We start from the raw sequence: 17674 nt of genomic DNA, 5'->3' as shown, positions 1-17674 counted from the left end.
AAGATACAGCCTATACAGAGAAGAGGTAACATACACACTCCCTCCCTGTTTATATTACACACAGTGAAGATACAGCCTATACAGAGAAGAGGTAACATACACACTCCCCTCCCTGTTTATATTACACACAGTGAAGATACAGCCTATACAGAGAAGAGGTAACATACACACTCCCCTCCCTGTTTATATTACACACAGTAAAGATACACCTTCTCGTTTGACTTCATACTCCAGCTTTTGGGATTTCAGATCAAATGTTTTCTGAGGCGACAGAACAGAATGTCAGATTTTTTATTTGAGGGAATTTTCATATCTGTTTTACTGTTTTAGAAATTAAAGCACTTTATGTATCATGTATTAAAATAGTCAAAGGTTTATTATTTGGTCGCGTATTCCTAGCATGCACAATGACTACATCCATCAAGCTTGTGACTACCAACTAGTTGGATGAATTTGCTGTATGTTGTGCCCATTAGAAATGAATGGTAAATAATGTTTTGTCATTGGAGTCGCTTTTATTGTAAATAACAATGGAATGTTTCTGAACACTTCTACATGAATGTGGATGCTACCATGGTTACAGATCATCCTGAATGAACCGTGAATAATAACAATCACTCATACCCCCAAAATCATGAATAATAATGATCACTCATACCCCCAAAATCAGGAATAATAATGATCACTCATACCCCCAAAATCAGGAATAATAATGATCACTCATACCCCCAAAATCAGGAATAATAATGATCATACTGCCCAAAATTGCTCCCCTGTTATTGGTTATGGTGGGGGGTGGGGCATGATCTTTAATGTTACACCAAAACAATCTGCAAATTTATCCGACAAGTTTATATTCACAAGCTTGATATATTCATTGCGTGCTAGGAATATGGGACCAAACACTAAACTTTTGACTATTTTAATGCACCCAAGTGAATTTGTCCCAATACTTCTGACTTCTTCATAAGGGGGGGGAACTCGATGTATAAAGTGCATTAATAAAATAAACATGTGTATGAAAATACCCTCAAATAAAAGGTAACATTCTGTACTGTCACCTCGTATGACATTTTTTTTATCTCACTCAGGCTTTCTAACCTTTGACCCTGATGATGATGAATGATTTTCATAACTAACTCCCTGTCTCCCTCCAGGAGATCACTCTCTACCCAGATAAACACGGCTGTGTCAGGGACCTGCTGGAGGAATGTAAAAAAGCTGTGGAGCTCTCCGACAAAGGCTCAGAGAAGCTCCGGTAAGCAGAGAGACTGTCACCACAGTGCTGCCCTCTGGTGGTCAGGCCTGTATTACATCCAGGGGTTCTCAATGCTATTATTATACCTCTGTGGTCAGGCCTGTATTACATCCAGGGTTCTTTCAATGCTATTATTATCCATGACTGCTGCTGTTCTCTACTTTTCTCCACCCTGCCTCTAACTCCCTCTTTCCCTCCTCTCTCCCTCTTTTTCTCCCCTCCCCCTCTCTCCCCCTCCCCCCTCTCCCCCCCACCCCCTCCCCCCTCCCCCCCCCCATCTCTCCCCCCATCCACACTCTCTCTCCCCCCTTCTCCTCCCTCCCTCTCCAGACTGTTGGAGATAGTAAGCTATAAGATCATCGGGGTTCACCAGGAGGACGAGCTGTTAGAATGTTTATCTCCGCCGCCAGCCGTACCTTCAGATAGAGGTAGTTCCTCTAACCTCTCTCTCCACCTCAGAATAGAGGTACGTTCCTCCTCTCCTCCTAACCTCCTCTCTCTCCACACCTTCAGAATAGAGTGTTCCTCCTCTCCTCCTAACCTCTCTCTCTCCACACCTCAGAATAGAGGACTTCCTCCTCTCCTTCTAACCTCTCTCTCTCGCTGTAGGAACTTCCTCTGGACCAGGTAGACCTGGATAAGGACACTGAGATGTTGATTCCCGTCGCACATTTCCACAAGGAGGTCTTTGGAACGTTTGGAATCCCTTTCCTGCTGAAGATCAGACAGTGTGTTGTCTTACTCTGTTACTGTCTGTCTCACTGACTGGATGTGGTTGACTGACTTGATCTGGTGTGGGACTGACTGAGATCTGGTGTGACTGACTGTTACTGATGGATCTGGTGGTGACTGACTGACTGGATCTTGGTGTGACTGAGACTGGATCTGGTGTGACTGACTGTGTGAGTGACTGCTGCGATCTTGGTGTGACTGACTGGTTGTGTGAGCTGACGTGTCTGACTGCTCTGGTGTTGACTGACGCCTATGCTGAAGCATGTCTGTTTACTGTCTCACGAGGTTGTAGGCTACTGTAGGCTCTGCTAAAGTCAAAGCCTCTCTTACATCGCTCAGATGGGACTTTCCACTGTACTGTTTTCCATTTAATGTTGTTAAAACAAAATCCTAATTAAACAAAAAGTTCATTGCTTTGCCACAATTTTGTGGTATTGGTGCAAACAGGTGTATGATTTGGAATATTCATATGTGTCAGGCTTCCCATCTTTTCACCCTGTCAATTAGATTAGTATTGTGGATTAACTACAAATGTTGCCACTGAGGAACCATTTTGGGGTTCAGTTTAACTTTTGTATTAGTGAAGCTTTTAGTTAGACCTTTTAATGCTTTAATATTTACATTTCAGTCCCCCCCAAACATATTCATTATATAAATAAGCATGTTTAGTTTTGTCTGGGTTACCATTCCAAATAAATGTAAATATTATTTGCTCATATAATTTGAAAGATGAGTAGTCTGGAGTAGACGGCCYCTGTTAGTAAATACATAAACTGTGATGTGATTAGAGTTAATCAGTGCGGTTTATTTATTTTTTCTTCTTCAAAAATAGTTCAACTTGAGTCATCTGCGTATAGTTAACACTTAGTTCCATCTGARCTGAAGAGAGCATTTCAATGGCCAGAACAAATACATATGGAGACAATGGACAACCTTGTTTAACTCCTCTGGCCAGTTCAATACTTTCTGAGAAGTAAACATTATTGTACGATTTTTAAATCTCGCTGTTGCTGTACACGACTTTAACCTATTGTACAAGAGATTCCCCAAGATTTGTCAAAGGTCTTTTTCGAAGTCTGCTGTTCTATTTACAATGCATTTTGCCAGGATTTTTGCATCACAGCAATGAAGTGTAAGGGGCCTCACAGTCTTTTCAAATTTTTGTGTTGGATCTTTATACTTACCACCTGGGTCCTGTTTCAGTAATAATGAAATCAGACCTTGTTGTTGAGCGTCTGATAGTCTACAGTTTTTATAGGAGTGGTTAAAACATGGTAATAATGGATCTTTGAGTACATCAAAGGTTTGATATACAGTTGAAGTCGGAAGTTTACATACACTTAGGTTGGAGTCATTAAAACTTGTTTTTCAATCACTCCACAAATTTCTTGTTAACAAACTATAGTTTTGGCAAGTTGGTTAGGACATCTACTTTGTGCATGACACAAGTGAATTTTCCCAACAATTGTTTACAGACAGATTATTTCACTGTATCACAATTCCAGTGGGTCAGAAGTTTACATACACTAAGTTGACTGTGCCTTTAAACAGCGTGGAGAATTGTAGCGCTGCTGGGTTTTCCTGTGCGTTTGACTGACTCTGTGTTCTCAGGGTGAGCCGTTCAGAGATGTGATGAGGAGGATTCAGAGCATGCTGGAATACAGGAGAAAGAGTTTGAGAAGGTCAGTACTCCTCCTCTCTTCCCTCCCTCCCTATTTCCCCTTCCCTCTCTCGCCTTCTCTCCCTCCCTATTTCTCCCCTCCTCCCTCCCACCTCTCCTCCCCCCTCCCACTCTCTCCCCCTCCTCCCCACTCTCCCCCCTCCCTCCACTCTCTCCTCCCTCCCTCTCTCTCTTCTCTCCCCCTCCCTCGCCATGCTCTCTTTCCAGGTGTCCACTAACTAAAGCTGGCATGATAAACCGAAAATTACTGACAACACATTACCGTCTTACCGTAGCAATTTTGATAATGTCGGGAAATTTAGAAGATTATGCTACACAACTGCAGATTTTTGGGGTTCTAAAACCATTATTGGTCAACAGTAATGTACAATTAACCGCTGCCTGCAATGACAGTATCTGCCCAGTCCTTGCTGCATTCCAAACACTTAAAAGACACACCCTCTCCCCTCAGCCCTCAAATTAAGTGGAAACTTAATGATTTAGATTTTTAAATGACCGCCCCTGCCCGAAAATTCGTCTCATCCAGCGATGTGTTTCAGCCATCGGTAGCTTGTGGATGCTTTTATGTGTTACAGTCAATTATGATTGCATGTCTACTTATTATCTAATAATTATTAATGTACACCTACTGTAGGATAGCTAGCAAATTAATTTCTAACATTAACCTGCCTAGCTGTAACTTCTGAATAAGGAACATTTTATTTCGACAATTCCAAAGCTAACCAAACAAAAACATAAATTACTTATACAAGACGTGTTTGTTCCGTCGTGTGCATTAGTAGCACAATTGCTAAGCTTTTACATTAGTTTACCTTACACTTGTATGTTAACTTCTCCGTATTGACGTTGAAGTTAAGTTTCAGCTGACTTTTCTTAGCGGATATACAATTGAATTATGGGGCATTTCAGGCCATGAAGTGAACAAATTGTACACTCGCAAAGGGGATTCCCCAAGAGCATAAGCGAGGGTAAGTAGACATGGGTTGTCTTTTATGAGTCTGAAACCCACGCCTTGTTTCTCTGCGCTCTCACCCCCTCCACGTAGCACACAGCAAAGGAGCGTTTATACACACAGAGTAAAGGAGCGTTTTGATACACACACGAAGTAAGGGAGCGTTTTGATACACACAGAGTAAAGGAGCGTTTTATACACACAGAGTAAAGGAGGTTTGAACACACAGAGTAAAGGAGCGTTTTGACACACAAAAGCATACTGACAGTTGAGCGAGTTTTTGAATGATTGCGGCGAAGACAGTTGTTAAAACGCCTACTGTTGTTAAAAAAAAGAGTGTTATGCTTTGAGTACAACAATTATTTGTCAACTGTCAATATAGAGAAATACACTACTTTACAGGCGGAGTATGTCATTGAGATTATCATATTTACATATGAGCAATATAGCTGAGTGTTTTTTAGTTGCCAGTTCCTCAGTGGTGAAGTATCTAGCATACCGGCCAGGACAATATTCACTGAGAACATGCAGCACATTCATCTCTAAACAGCCCAAAATATCTGCTATACTCCGTCAGCCACCTATAGCCTAGCCACTATGCTACTACATCCGTCAGCCACCTATAGCCTAGCCGCTATGCTACTACTCCGCCAGCCACCTATAGCCTAGCCGCTATGCTACTATATTCACCAGCCACCTAAGCCTAGCCGCTATGCTACTACATCCGTCAGCCACTATAGCCTAGCCGCTATGCTACTACTCCGTCAGCCACCATAGCCTACCGCTATTGCACTACTCCGTCAGCCATCTATAGCCTAGCCGCCTATGCTACTACTCCGTCAGCCACTATAGCCTACCGCCTATGCTACTACTCGTCAGCCACCTATAGCCTAGCCGCTTCTACTACTCCGTCAGCCACCTATAGCCTAGCCGCTATGCTACTACTCCGTCAGCCACCTATAGCCTAGCCACTATGCTACTACTCGTCAGCCACCATAGCCTAGCCGCTATGCTACTACATCCGTCAGCCACCTATAGCCTAGCCCTATGCTACTACATCCGTCAGCCACCTATAGCCTAGCCGCTATGCTACTACATCCGTCCCACCTATAGCCTAGCCTATGCTACTACATCCGTCAGCCACCTATAGCTACCGCTATGCTACTATCCTCAGCCATCTATAGCTAGCCCTATGCTACACATCCGTCAGCACCTATGCCTAGCCGCTATCTACTACTCCGTCAGCCACCATAGCCTAGCCACTATGCTACTACTCCGTCAGCCACCTATAGCCTAGCCGCTATGCTACTACATCCGTCAGCCACCTATAGCCTAGCCACTATGCTACTACATCCGTCAGCCACCTATAGCCTAGCCGCTATGCTACTACATCCGTCAGCCACCTATAGCCTACCGCATATGCTACTACATCCGTCAGCCACCTATAGCCTAGCCGCTATCTACTACTCCGTCAGCCATCTTATAGCTAGCCGCTATGCTACAATCATCAGCCACCTATAGCTAGCCGCTATGCTACTACATCCGTCAGCCACCTATAGCCTAGCCGCTAGGCTACTACATCCGTCAGCCACCTATAGCCTAGCCGCTATGCTACTACATCCGTCAGCACCTATAGCCTAGCCGCTATGCTACTACTCCGTCAGCCACCTATAGCCTAGCCACTATGCTACTACATCCGTCAGCCACCTATAGCCTAGCCGCTATGCTACTATATCGTCAGCCACCTATAGCCTAGCCGCTATGCTACTATATTCATCAGCCACCTATAGCCTAGCCGCTATGCTACTACATCCGTCAGCCATCTATAGCCTAGCCGCTATGCACTAACATTCAGCCACTATAGTCTAGCCGCTATGCTACTACATCCGTCAGCCACCTATAGCCTAGCCCTATGCTACTACATCCGTCAGCCACCTATAGCCTAGCCGCTATGCTACTACATCCGTCAGCCACCTATAGCCTAGCCGCTATGCTACTACATCCGTCAGCCACCTATAGCCTAGCCGCTATGCTACACTCCGTCAGCCACCTATAGCCTAGCCACTATGCTACTACATCCGTCAGCCACCTATAGCCTAGCCGCTATGCTACTAATCCGTCAGCCATCTATAGCCTAGCCGCTATGCTACTACATCCGTCAGCCACCTATAGCCTAGCCGCTATGCTACTACATCCGTCAGCCACCTATAGCCTAGCCACTATCTACTACATCGTCAGCCACTAAGCCTAGCCCTATCTACTACACCGTCAGCCACCTATAGCCTAGCCACTATGCTACTACATCCGTCAGCCACCTATAAGCCTAGCCGCTATGCTACTATATCCGTCAGCCACCTATAGCCTAGCCCCTATGCTACTACTTCCGTCAGCACCTATAGCCTAGCCGCTATGCTACTACATCCGTCAGCCACCTATAGCCTAGCCGCTATGCTACTATATCGTCGCCACCTATCCTAGCCCTATCTACTAATCCGTCACCACCTATAGCCTAGCCGCTATGCTACTACATCCGTCAGCCACCTATAGCCTGCCGCTATGCTACTACATCCGTCAGCCAACCTATACCTAGCCACGTATGCTACTACACCTCAGCCATCTATAGCCAGCCCTATGCTACTACATCGTCAGCCACCTATAGCCTAGCCGCTATGCTACTACATCCTCAGCCATCTATAGCCTAGCCGCTATGCTACTACATCCGTCAGCCACCTATAGCCTAGCCGCTATGCTACTATATTCATCAGCCATCTATAGCCTAGCCGCTATGCTACTACATCCGTCAGCCATCTATAGCCTAGCGCACTATGCTACTACATCCGTCAGCCACCATAGCCTAGCCGCTATGCTACTATATTCATCAGCCATCTATAGCCAGCCACTATGCTACTACAACCGTCAGCCATCTATAGCCTAGCCGCTATGCTACTACATCCGTCAGCCATCTATAGCCTAGCCGCTATGCTACTACATCCGTCAGCCACCTATAGCCTAGCGCTATGCTACTATATTCAGTCAGCCATCTATAGCCTAGCCGCTATGCACTACACCGTCAGCCACCTAAGCCTAGCCGCTATCTACTATATCATCAGCCATCTATAGCCTAGCCGCTATGCTACTACATCGTCAGCCACCATACCTAGCCGATGCTACTATATTTCATCAGCCATCTATAGCCTAGCCGCTATGCTACATATTCATCAGCCACCTATAGCCTAGCCACTATGCTACTACTCCGTCAGCCATCTATAGCCTAGCCACTATGCTACTACTCCGTCAGCCATCTATGCTACTACTCCGTCAGCCATCTATAGCCTAGCCACTATGCTACTACTCCGTCAGCCATCTATAGCCGCTATGCTACTATATTCTTCAGCCATCTATAGCCTAGCCACTATGCTACTACTCCATCAGCCATCTATAGCCTAGCCGCTATGCGACTAAGCTGTCAGCCATCTATAGCCTAGCCACTATGCTACTACTCCGTCAGCCATCTATAGCCTAGCCACTATGCGACTAAGCTGTCAGCCATCTATAGCCTAGCCACTATGCTACTACTCCGTCAGCCATCTATAGCCTAGCCCAGGGGTGGGCAAACTTTTTGACTCGCGGGCCACAATGAGTTCTAAAATTTGACAGAGGGGCCGGGCCAGGAGCATTTGGAGGGAGTGTTTGGGCCGGATATACTAAAGCATTAAATGTAGTGTGTGCAAACCTCATAGCACAGTAAGAACACTACAACCCAATTTATTAACTGTCTTTCAAATGTGAAAAATAGCCCTTATCAGTTAATAAATTTGTCTCAAGGAATATGCAAGATATGGCATTTACATACTATTTCGCAGATACCGGGATGAGGAAATGTAAATAGATTAAAATAACATAGGCACTGTGATTTATCAAGATTGCGTCTGTTTTTAATAAGTTTCAATCGAAGGTGCAAAGTTAAAGAWATCAACATTTATTGAAAAATGGAATCACTTTCAACATTCAAAACATATTATTACACAACGAAATACTCAAGCTCAATAATATCTACTTGTGTTAAACTCCGCAAAATCATGGATGGATTGTCCTGACCGCGCGCTCTACAAACTCGCCACGGACGCCCTCGCCTTCACGCGCAAACAGTACACGTGTATCGTTGCCAAGCACACAGACATAGGCTGTATTAAATATACTACCTGCAGCTGAAAATTTWWATTTAAATTAAGAGCGATGTGCGGCGTGTTAATAAAGCTACTGTACCGCTGCTGTGCGTAAATGCGCATTGCTCTTAATTAAAAGACGCACTTCCAAACTTTCCATATGCATTTTTTCATAACACAGCAGAAAAACTCACCATTTCAGTGGGAACAGTGTTGTTGGTCTCCCTTTTTTGCCAGTGCATCAAAGTCTGGAGTTAGTTTTGTTGTGGCAATTCTCAGGACAGATCTGAGGTGTTGGTCAGTTAACTTGGATCTGTGATGGGCTTTGTTGATTTTCATGACGCTAAACGTCTGCTCACACACGTAGGTCGAGCCAAAACAACACCAGCATCTTCTGCGCCGTCCTCCGGAGGTTTGGAAACGCGGTCTCGTTAAGTGAAGCGTAAAAGTCATTCAGTTTAAGAGACTTGAACTTCTCCTTTGAGACGGAGTCAGACTGAAGATCGATCAGTTCCAATTGCAGCTCCTGCGGTGCTGATTCGGGGTCTTGTGACAGGGACAGGACACCAGTTGAAGTGACTTGTCAATTTTTTCAAACACAAGAACCGACGGCAAAATTCTCTGTGCAGATCGTCCAGTGATTTGCAGTATTTCTTCGCATTTCGGGCGGCCTCTTTCTGCACGGCTAGTGTGGGGAAATGTGCGAAAGATTTGTTTGACATTTGCCTGGAGAATAAAACCAGCTTGGTTGAATGCCAGCAAATAACTTGCCTTGGTACTTGACTCTTGAATTGCAGTTTGTCGGTGAAAAAAGTTCTGTTGACTCTGTAAATTAGCTGCCAACCTCTGAGCAGTAGCCGCCGTTCTTGTGTGACTGCTTGCTAGCATAGTTTGCATGCTTCGTGGCAAAGTGACGGCTGATATTGTACTCTTTGAAAACCGCAACAGCTTCTTGGCATATCAGACATACAGCCGTTGATCGGACTTCAGTGAAGAAGTATTTTGTTGTCCACTCCTTATTAAACACTCGGCATTCGCTGTCCACTTTCCTTCTCTTTGGTCCGCTCATTTTCACAGAAGGGCTTAATGGTGACGTGAAACGAAGTGAAAATTAAAGTGAAATAAAGAGAAATACGCGCCACTCCAACAACGGTCAATGTGTTTTGAGTGCGCCATCTATTGGGGAAACGTGGGCATTGCAGGGAAAGGGGAAAAAAAGAGGTTTTTACTATAATTTGGACAAGTTGGCGGCCGGATTAAAAAGCCTAACGGGCCGTATGTGGCCCGCGGGCCGTAGTTTGCCCATGTCTGGCCTAGCCACTATGCGACTACATTTCATCAGCCATCTATAGCCTAGCCACATGCTACTACTCCGTCAGCCATCTATAGCCTAGCCGCTATGCTACTATATCTTCAGCCATCTATAGCCTAGCCACTATGCTACTAAGCTGTCAGCCATCTATAGCCTAGCCACTATGCGACTAACTCCATCAGCCATCTATAGCCTAGCCACTATGCGACTACTCCATCAGCCATCTATAGCCTAGCCACTTATGCGACTACATTCATCAGCCATCTATAGCCTAGCCACTATGCTACTACTCCGTCAGCCATCTATAGCCTAGCCACTATGCTACACTCCGTCAGCCATCTATAGCCTAGCCACTATGCTACTATATTCATCAGCCATCTATAGCCTAGCCACTACGCTACTCTTCCGTCAGCCATCTATAGCCTAGCCACTATGCTTACTAACCGTCAGCCATCTATAGCGCTAGCCACTATGCTACTATATCCATCAGCCATCTATAGCCTAGCCACTATGCTACTACTCCGTCAGCCACTATAGCTAGCCACTATGCTACTACTCCTCAGCCATCTATAGCCAGCACTATGCGACTACATTCATCAGCCATCTATAGCCTAGCCACTATGCTACTACTCCGTCAGCCATCTATAGCATAGCCACTATGCTACTACTCCGTCAGCCATCTATAGCCTAAGCCACTATGCGACTACATTCATCAGCCATCTATATAGCATAGCCACTATGCTTGCTACTTCCGTCAGCCATCTATAGCCTTTAACCAGGAGGGTGGGGTTTAAACTGCTTTATGAATACTCACTGTGTTCTTTGTTTGTCTGCAGTTCAAGTTTGCGATTGTGATGATGGGCCGGCATCAGTACATCACTGAGGATGAGTACGAGGTCAACCTGAAAGACTTCCAGCCACAGCCAGGTACACTACTACTAACTTCTATCAACTACTAACTACTAACTACTAGTTTTGCACGGTATCTTTTGAGACTAGAACATGGAAATGGTTCGGTACTACACTTTCTGTTACTTTTGGTGCTTGTGTCAAATGTTGTGTACGGATTGAAGGATCCAGTCTGTCTCGTAATTTGCGAATCTTCTCTAGGGGGGCAGTAGCTAGCCAGGCTACCTGTCTTCTCTAGGGGGGCAGTAGCTAGCCAGGCTAACCTGTCTTCTCTAGGGGCAGTAGCTAGCAGGCTACCTGTCTTTCTCTAGGGGGCGAGCGCGGTACTTGCCCCGAGGAAGACAGAGAGCGGAGTAAGCTAGCAGTAGCCGCTACCTGTGCTTAGGGGGGCGTACTCAGGCACTGCTCGCCGGGAAGTAGACAGGACCCGGGAGGCTATAACCGTGCATCTCAGTCACCACCCGGGTACCATGTCTCTCATATGGGCGAAGCAGCTAGCTGCACAACCAGGCTACTGTCTTCTCTAGGGGGGAGTAGCTAGCCAGGCTACCTGTCTTCTCTAGGGGGGCAGTAGCTAGCCAGGCTACCTGTCTTCTCTAGGGGGGCAGTAGCTAGCCAGGCTACTTGTCTTCTCTAGGGAGGGCAGTACGCTAGCCAGGCTACCTGTCTTCTCTAGGGGGGCAGTAGCTAGCCAGGCTACCTGTCTTCTTAGTGGGAGGCAAGTAGTCTAGCCAGGCTACCTGTCTTCTCTAGGGGGGCAGTAGCTAGCAGGCTAACCTGTCTTCTCTAGCGGGGCAGTAGCTCAGCCGAGCTACTTGTTCTCTTAGGAGGGGCGGCAGTAGTAGCGGATGCTCAGGGAGTGTACCTGGCTACCTGTCTTCTCAAAGAGGCAGGTGCAGAGAGTAGCTAAGCTGGGCTACCTGTCTTCTCATAAGGGAGGGGGCAGTAGCTAGCCAGGCCTAGTTCCTTTCTCTAGCCGGGGGCAGCTAGCGGTAGCCTACCAGGACGTTACGTGTCTCGTCTAGGGGGGCTAGCTAGCTATGCCAGGGCTCACCTGTGCGTTCTCGAGGGGCGAGTGAGCTAGCCAGGCTACCTGTCTTCTCTAGCGGGGCAGAGCTAGCAGGACTTGCCAGTAGCTAACCAGTAGCTAGCCGGGTTATGTCTTCTCTGGAGGAGAACCAGCGGGAGTAGCTACCGAGGTACTGTCGTCTCTAGGGGGGCAGTAGCTGCCCAGCTATGTTCCTGGTGAGCCGTTAGCAGGTCGGCGGCTGCCTGCTTCTCTAGGGGCAGTAGCTACCAGGCTACTTGTCTTCTCTAGGGGGGGGGCAGTTAGCTAGGCCAGGCTACCTGTCTTCTCTAGGGGGGGCAGTAGCTAGCCAGGCTACTGTCTTCTCTAGGGGGGGGAGAAGCTGCCAGGCTACTTGTCTCTCTAGGGGCAGAAGTAGCTAGCCAGGCTACCTGTCTTCTCTTAAGGGGAGGGGCAGTAGCTAGCCAGGTACCTGTCTTCTCTAGGGGGGCCAGTAGCTAAGACGCAGGCTACTGTCTTCTCTAGGGGGGCAGTAGCTAGCCAGGGTTACCTGTCCTTCTCTAGGGGGGGCAGTAGCTGCCAGGCTACCTGTCTTCTCTAGCGGGCAATAGCTATCCGCGGCTACTGTCTTCTCTAGGGGGCAGTAGCTAGCCAGGCTATCTTGTGCAGCTACTTGTTCTCTAGCGGGGCAGTAGCTAGCCAGGCTACTTGTCTTCTCTAGGGGGGGGGGGCAGTAGCTAGCCAGGCTACTTGGTCTTTCTCTAAGGGGGGGGGGGGGCAGTAGCTAACCAGGCTACTTGTCTTCTCTAGGGGGGGCAGTAGCTAGCCAGGCTACCTGTCTTCTCTAGGGGGGGGGCAGTAGCTAGCCAGGCTACTTGTCTTCTCTAGGGGGGGGCAGTAGCTAACCAGGGCTTACTTGTCTTCTCTAGGGGCGGGGGGGGGGGCAGTAGCTAGCCAGGCTACCTGTCTTCTCTAGCGGGGGCAGTAGCTAGCCAGGCTACTTGTCCTTCTCTAGGGGGGGCAGTAGCTAGCCAGGCTACCTGTCTTTCTCTGAGCGTGGGGCAGTAGCTAGCCAGGCTACCTGTGTCTTCTCTAGCGGGTGCGAGTAAGCTACCCAGGCTACCTGTCTTCTCTAGCGGGGGGGCAGTAGCTAGCCAGGCTACTTGTCTTCTCTAGGGGGGGGGGAAGTAGCTAGCCAGGCTACTTGTTTCTCTAGGGGGGTAGTAAACCGAGTAGCTAGCCCAGGCGTTACCTGTACTTGCTCTAGGGGGGGGGCAGTAGCTAGCCAGGCTACTTGTCTTCTCTAGCGGGCGGCAGTAGTGGCAGGCTTACTTGTCTTTCTCTAGGGGGGGCAGTAGCTAGACCACGGCAACTTGTCTTACTGCTAGGCGGTGGGATGAGCGAGTAGCTAACCCAGGCTACTTGTTGGTCTCTAGGGGGGGGGCAGGTAGCTAGAACCAGGCTACCTGTCTTTCTCCTGGATGGAGGGGACGGCGATGTAGCTAGCCAGGCCCACTGTCTTCTCTAGGGGGGGGCAGTGTAACCAGCTGATGTCCCATTAACGGGGGCTAAGAGCTGTACCTGTCTTCTCTAGGGGGGGCCAGGTTAGCTAGCCAGGCTACGGTCTCTGCGGAGTCGGAGCGGCTCTAAGGCAGGCCTGCTTGCGGGGGGAGGGCAGTAGTAAGGCGAGGCACCGTGTCTTCTCTCTAGCGAGGAGAAAGGCCAGTAGCTTAGCCAGAGACTACCTGTCGTATCCTCTAGCGCGGTGCAGTAGCTACCCAGGCTACCTGTACTGCCGTAGCGTGAGCAGGCACGGCAGAAGCTAGCCAGGCTACTTGTCTTTCCTTAGGGGGGGGGGGCAGAGTAGCTAGCAGCTACTTGTCTTTCTCTAGCGGGGGTGGGAACCAGAGCTAGCAGGTCTAAAGGTCTATTAAATGGTCTAATTAATGTTATTTTGACCCATATTATGACCATAGATGAACAAATGAACCCTGTCTCAAATTGACATGTAGGTGCTAACAATTATGTTGTCTGCTGAGTTTCTGGGGTTTGGATCAGAACATGGTGTTCTATTTTGGCAAGAAAATGGAATGTCGAGGAGAAGATATTCTGTGTTTGTTTGATAACTGGTAGAAAGAACCAAAATATCAGCCCCAGGGTTATTCTGTGGACTTTTAAAGCTCAAGATACGCAGTTTTATCCGAGGTACTGGTTGGTATGTAGCTAGTGTATTTGTGACAGCAGACTAGGACAGACTACTACACTAATACCTAGAGAACTACTAACTACCACTGCCACTACTAACGACTGCTAATACAATCACTGCTACTACCAACTACTACCACTGTTACTACTACCAACTACTACCACCACCATGCTCTCTCTCTCTCTCTCTCAGAATGTTAACTATGTGCTGTGGTTTTGTAACACCTCTCCCCTCTAGGTAACATGTCCCACCCTCGACCCTGGTTAGGCCTGGACCACTTCAACAAAGCCCCGAAGAGAGGTCGCTATACCTACCTGGAGAAAGCTATCAAGATCCACAACTGAGCAACCCTCCTCTCTCCTCTTCTTCCTCTCTCCTCTTCTTCCTCTCTCCTCTTCCTCCTCTCTCCTCTCCCTCTCTCTCCTCTTCCTCCTCTCTCCTCTCCCTCCTCTCTCCTCTCCCTCCTCTCTCCTCTTCCTCCTCTCTCTTCCTCCTCCTTAACCCACCATAACCACAGACTGTAACAACCAAGTGTCTGTGTCCCCCCTCTAACACCTTCCACAGACAGACACCGTGATGTCTCCTGTCTCTGTCACACGGATCCATCCATCCATCCATTAGCAGGCTGCTGATGATGATGATGATGATACTATACCCCCCCTTCCTCCCAAACCCCCCTCTTCCCCCCCCCACCACCACCCTTCTACTGTTTTTGAGGCTGTTAAGTTTTTGGCTTCTCTAACTCTGACTGCCTATTTTTGTCTGGATGAAAGAAATGAAATTGGAGAAAGGACAGGATGATGAACTTTACTTTTTCCTGGTTTGTTTTTGTTTTTAATAATAAGAGTTGTTTCAAAACGTAAAGAGCGCTGCTGCATATAGTGGGGGGTGACGAGGCAGAGAAAAGAGAGACATCATCATTAGCAGAAACCAAGAAGGATGATTTGGTCTTTTTAAAGAAGAGAACCAGTTGCAGAAGGGTTGAAGCTTGAGACTAGTATTCCTGATGTGATCCTCTTCATATCCCCCCTCCCCTTTAGTCAACTAGTCAAAGTGTTTCCATCTTTAAAAACAAATTCAGTTTTTGTCTTTTTTCTGCAATATCTTCTTGTATAATAAAATAAAAATCCACAGCATCTGTTTAAAATAAATGTAAAAAGAGAACAAGTGGTCTGTACTTTCATCTTGCACGTTGCCACTTCATATCAACGCCGTTTCTCAGGACTGGTAAATGGCAACTTTGGTCGTACGTATGATTTTAATGTTGCCCTTCCTCTCCTCTTCTCCTGCCCTGTTCTGTTCCCTCCCTCCCTCTCTCTCCCTGAGGGTTTGTGATGGGGTGCATCTCCTCTTCCCCTGTTCCGTTCCCTCTCTCTCTCCCTGAGGGTTTGTGATGGCGTGTATCTCCTTCTCCTGTTCCGTTCCCTCTCTCTCTCCCTGAGGGTTTGTATCTCCTCTTCCCCTGTTCCGTTCCCTCTCTCTCTCCCTGAGGGTTTGTGATGGCGTGTATCTCTGGTGTTTGTGTTGGGGGAGTTTGACTGAGCAGCGCTGCTTTAGTAGGAAGCCTCGGCCATTAGTGAGCCCTCTGGTTTCACCATATATACACAGAACCAGTGTTACTATAATTATTACTAGAACAACCAACACACTGGACCGATTTTTTCTTAAGCACAGATGGAAGCCCCACCCCTAAAAACCCATCATAGTTGGCTTTGTGAAGAGATTTGAAATTGTGTGTATATATTAAAAAAACAAAAAAAACATGTAAAATGAGAAACACAGAACGTTGTTGTTGGTTGGCTACAAATTGAAATGATTCAGGTGTTCATATTCCTTATGTAGTGTGTTTGTTTGTTTAGGTTCCTTGATTTCTTTAGATTCTTGTTGTTTTTGGTTCTGTTTCTTCCTGTTGTTTTAACTAACGGCACCCGTTGGTTCTGATAGTGATGTTAAGGGTTAAGATAACGAGCTGCGGTACCGACCGGTGGGATTAGGGCTCAGAAACGATGCTAACTTTCCCCCCCAAAAAAACTCCCAGGTTTTCCACAGATCCCAGTTGGAGGATTCCAGACTAGCTGCGTATACTCCTCCTGATTCAGAGGAATCTTCCAACAGGGGTTCTGGGAAACGCAGGGAATTCTGGGGAAGTTACTGGATTTTGTCACTTAGATGAGATCAGGGCCCGTTATCACCAAAGAGTCTCTGAGTAGGGAGTGCTGATCTAGGATCTGTCCGTAGAAGCTTATTCCTTTACGATCTAGAAGGCCAAACTGCTGCTGGAGCAGCACTACTATCCTGAGACTCTRGGTGGATAACGGGCCCTGATCAACACCCATGTTCCTCCTTGATTTGGTATTTTTCCAGTTGAAGCTCGTCCCTGTAGCGGCAGTGTACCACAACTACTCCTGTATATTGCCTTTTTTTTTGCTGGAAAATGTATGTTGAATAAAATTTTCTATAAAACATGTCCGCTCACTGCTCGTCCCGTCTGAGCCAAGTTAAATCCTGTTTAATACGGAGCGAGTGTAGAGACAGAGTGGACAAAACATTAACCTCTTTCCATGATGTTGACTGACCAGGTGAAATGCTTTGATCCCTTATTGATGTCACGTGTTTAAAATAAAATAAAATAAAAATAAAATAAACTTCAATCAGTGTAGCTGAAGGGGGAGGAGACCTGGTTAAACTAGGATTTTTTTAAGCCTACAGACAATTGAGACATGGATTGTGTATGTGTGTCATTCTGAGGGTGAATGGGCAAGACAAAAGATTTTAAGTGTGTTTGAACGGGGTATGGTGGTAGGTGCACCAGTTTGTGTCAAGAACTGCAACGCTGTTGGGTTTTTCACACTCAACAGTTTCCTGTGTATCAAAAATGGTCCAATACCCAAAAAGACATCCAGCCATCTTGACCCAACTGTGGGAAATATTGGAGTCAACATGGGCCAGCATCCCTGTGGAACGCTTTCAACACTGTACGGTCCCTACCTGACGAATTGAGGCTGTTCTGAGGGAAAAGGGGGGTGCACAACTCAATATTAGGAAGGTGTTCCTAATGTTTTGTACATTGTGTGTGTGTGTGTGTGTGTGTGTATATATACTGGATGTGTGTGTTTAAACAATGCTGAGAAGGACAGCACCAGGACTAGCAGGTTGTCTTGTAAGGCCTGCTTCCAGAAATATACCATTTTGTGTTTAAAGAAAATATAGTGGAGTTGTGGTGTGTAGGTGAGTTGTGGTGTGTAGGTACAGGTGAGTTGTGGTATGCAGGTGAGTTGTGGTGTGTAGGTACAGGTGAGTTGTGGTGTGCAGGTGAGTTGTGGTGTGTAGGTACAGGTGAGTTGTGGTGTGTAGGTACAGGTGAGTTGTGGTGTGTAGGTACAGTGGGTTGTGGTGTGTAGGTACAGGTGAGTTGTGGTGTGTAGGTACAG

At 46.9% G+C, this 17674-nt stretch overlaps 1 protein-coding gene and 1 long non-coding RNA gene across 2 annotated transcripts; both read left to right on the top strand.

Annotated features, from left to right (window-relative positions):
* Window positions 1–116: 116 nt before the first annotated feature.
* On the top strand, window positions 117–1686 carry LOC139026419 (uncharacterized). The gene is made up of 3 exons (XR_011478191.1): window positions 117–158; window positions 1158–1258; window positions 1589–1686. It is a non-coding gene; the product is annotated as an uncharacterized lncRNA (long non-coding RNA).
* A 38-nt stretch (window positions 1687–1724) lies between these two features.
* usp7 (ubiquitin specific peptidase 7 (herpes virus-associated)) lies at window positions 1725–16706 on the top strand (the record flags this gene model as incomplete). The annotated part of the gene is given in 6 exon segments (XM_070441762.1): window positions 1725–1778; window positions 1868–1990; window positions 3602–3644; window positions 3647–3672; window positions 10938–11028; window positions 14481–16706. Coding segments are annotated over 6 exon segments (444 nt in total), but the record flags the coding sequence as incomplete, so codon positions are not given.
* Between the last annotated feature and the right edge of the window lie 968 nt (window positions 16707–17674).

The sequence above is a fragment of the Salvelinus sp. IW2-2015 genome, unplaced genomic scaffold (assembly GCF_002910315.2).
Source record: "Salvelinus sp. IW2-2015 unplaced genomic scaffold, ASM291031v2 Un_scaffold4734, whole genome shotgun sequence".
Taxonomy (NCBI): domain Eukaryota; kingdom Metazoa; phylum Chordata; class Actinopteri; order Salmoniformes; family Salmonidae; genus Salvelinus; species Salvelinus sp. IW2-2015.
This window is presented reverse-complemented; position numbering and strand designations above follow the sequence as displayed.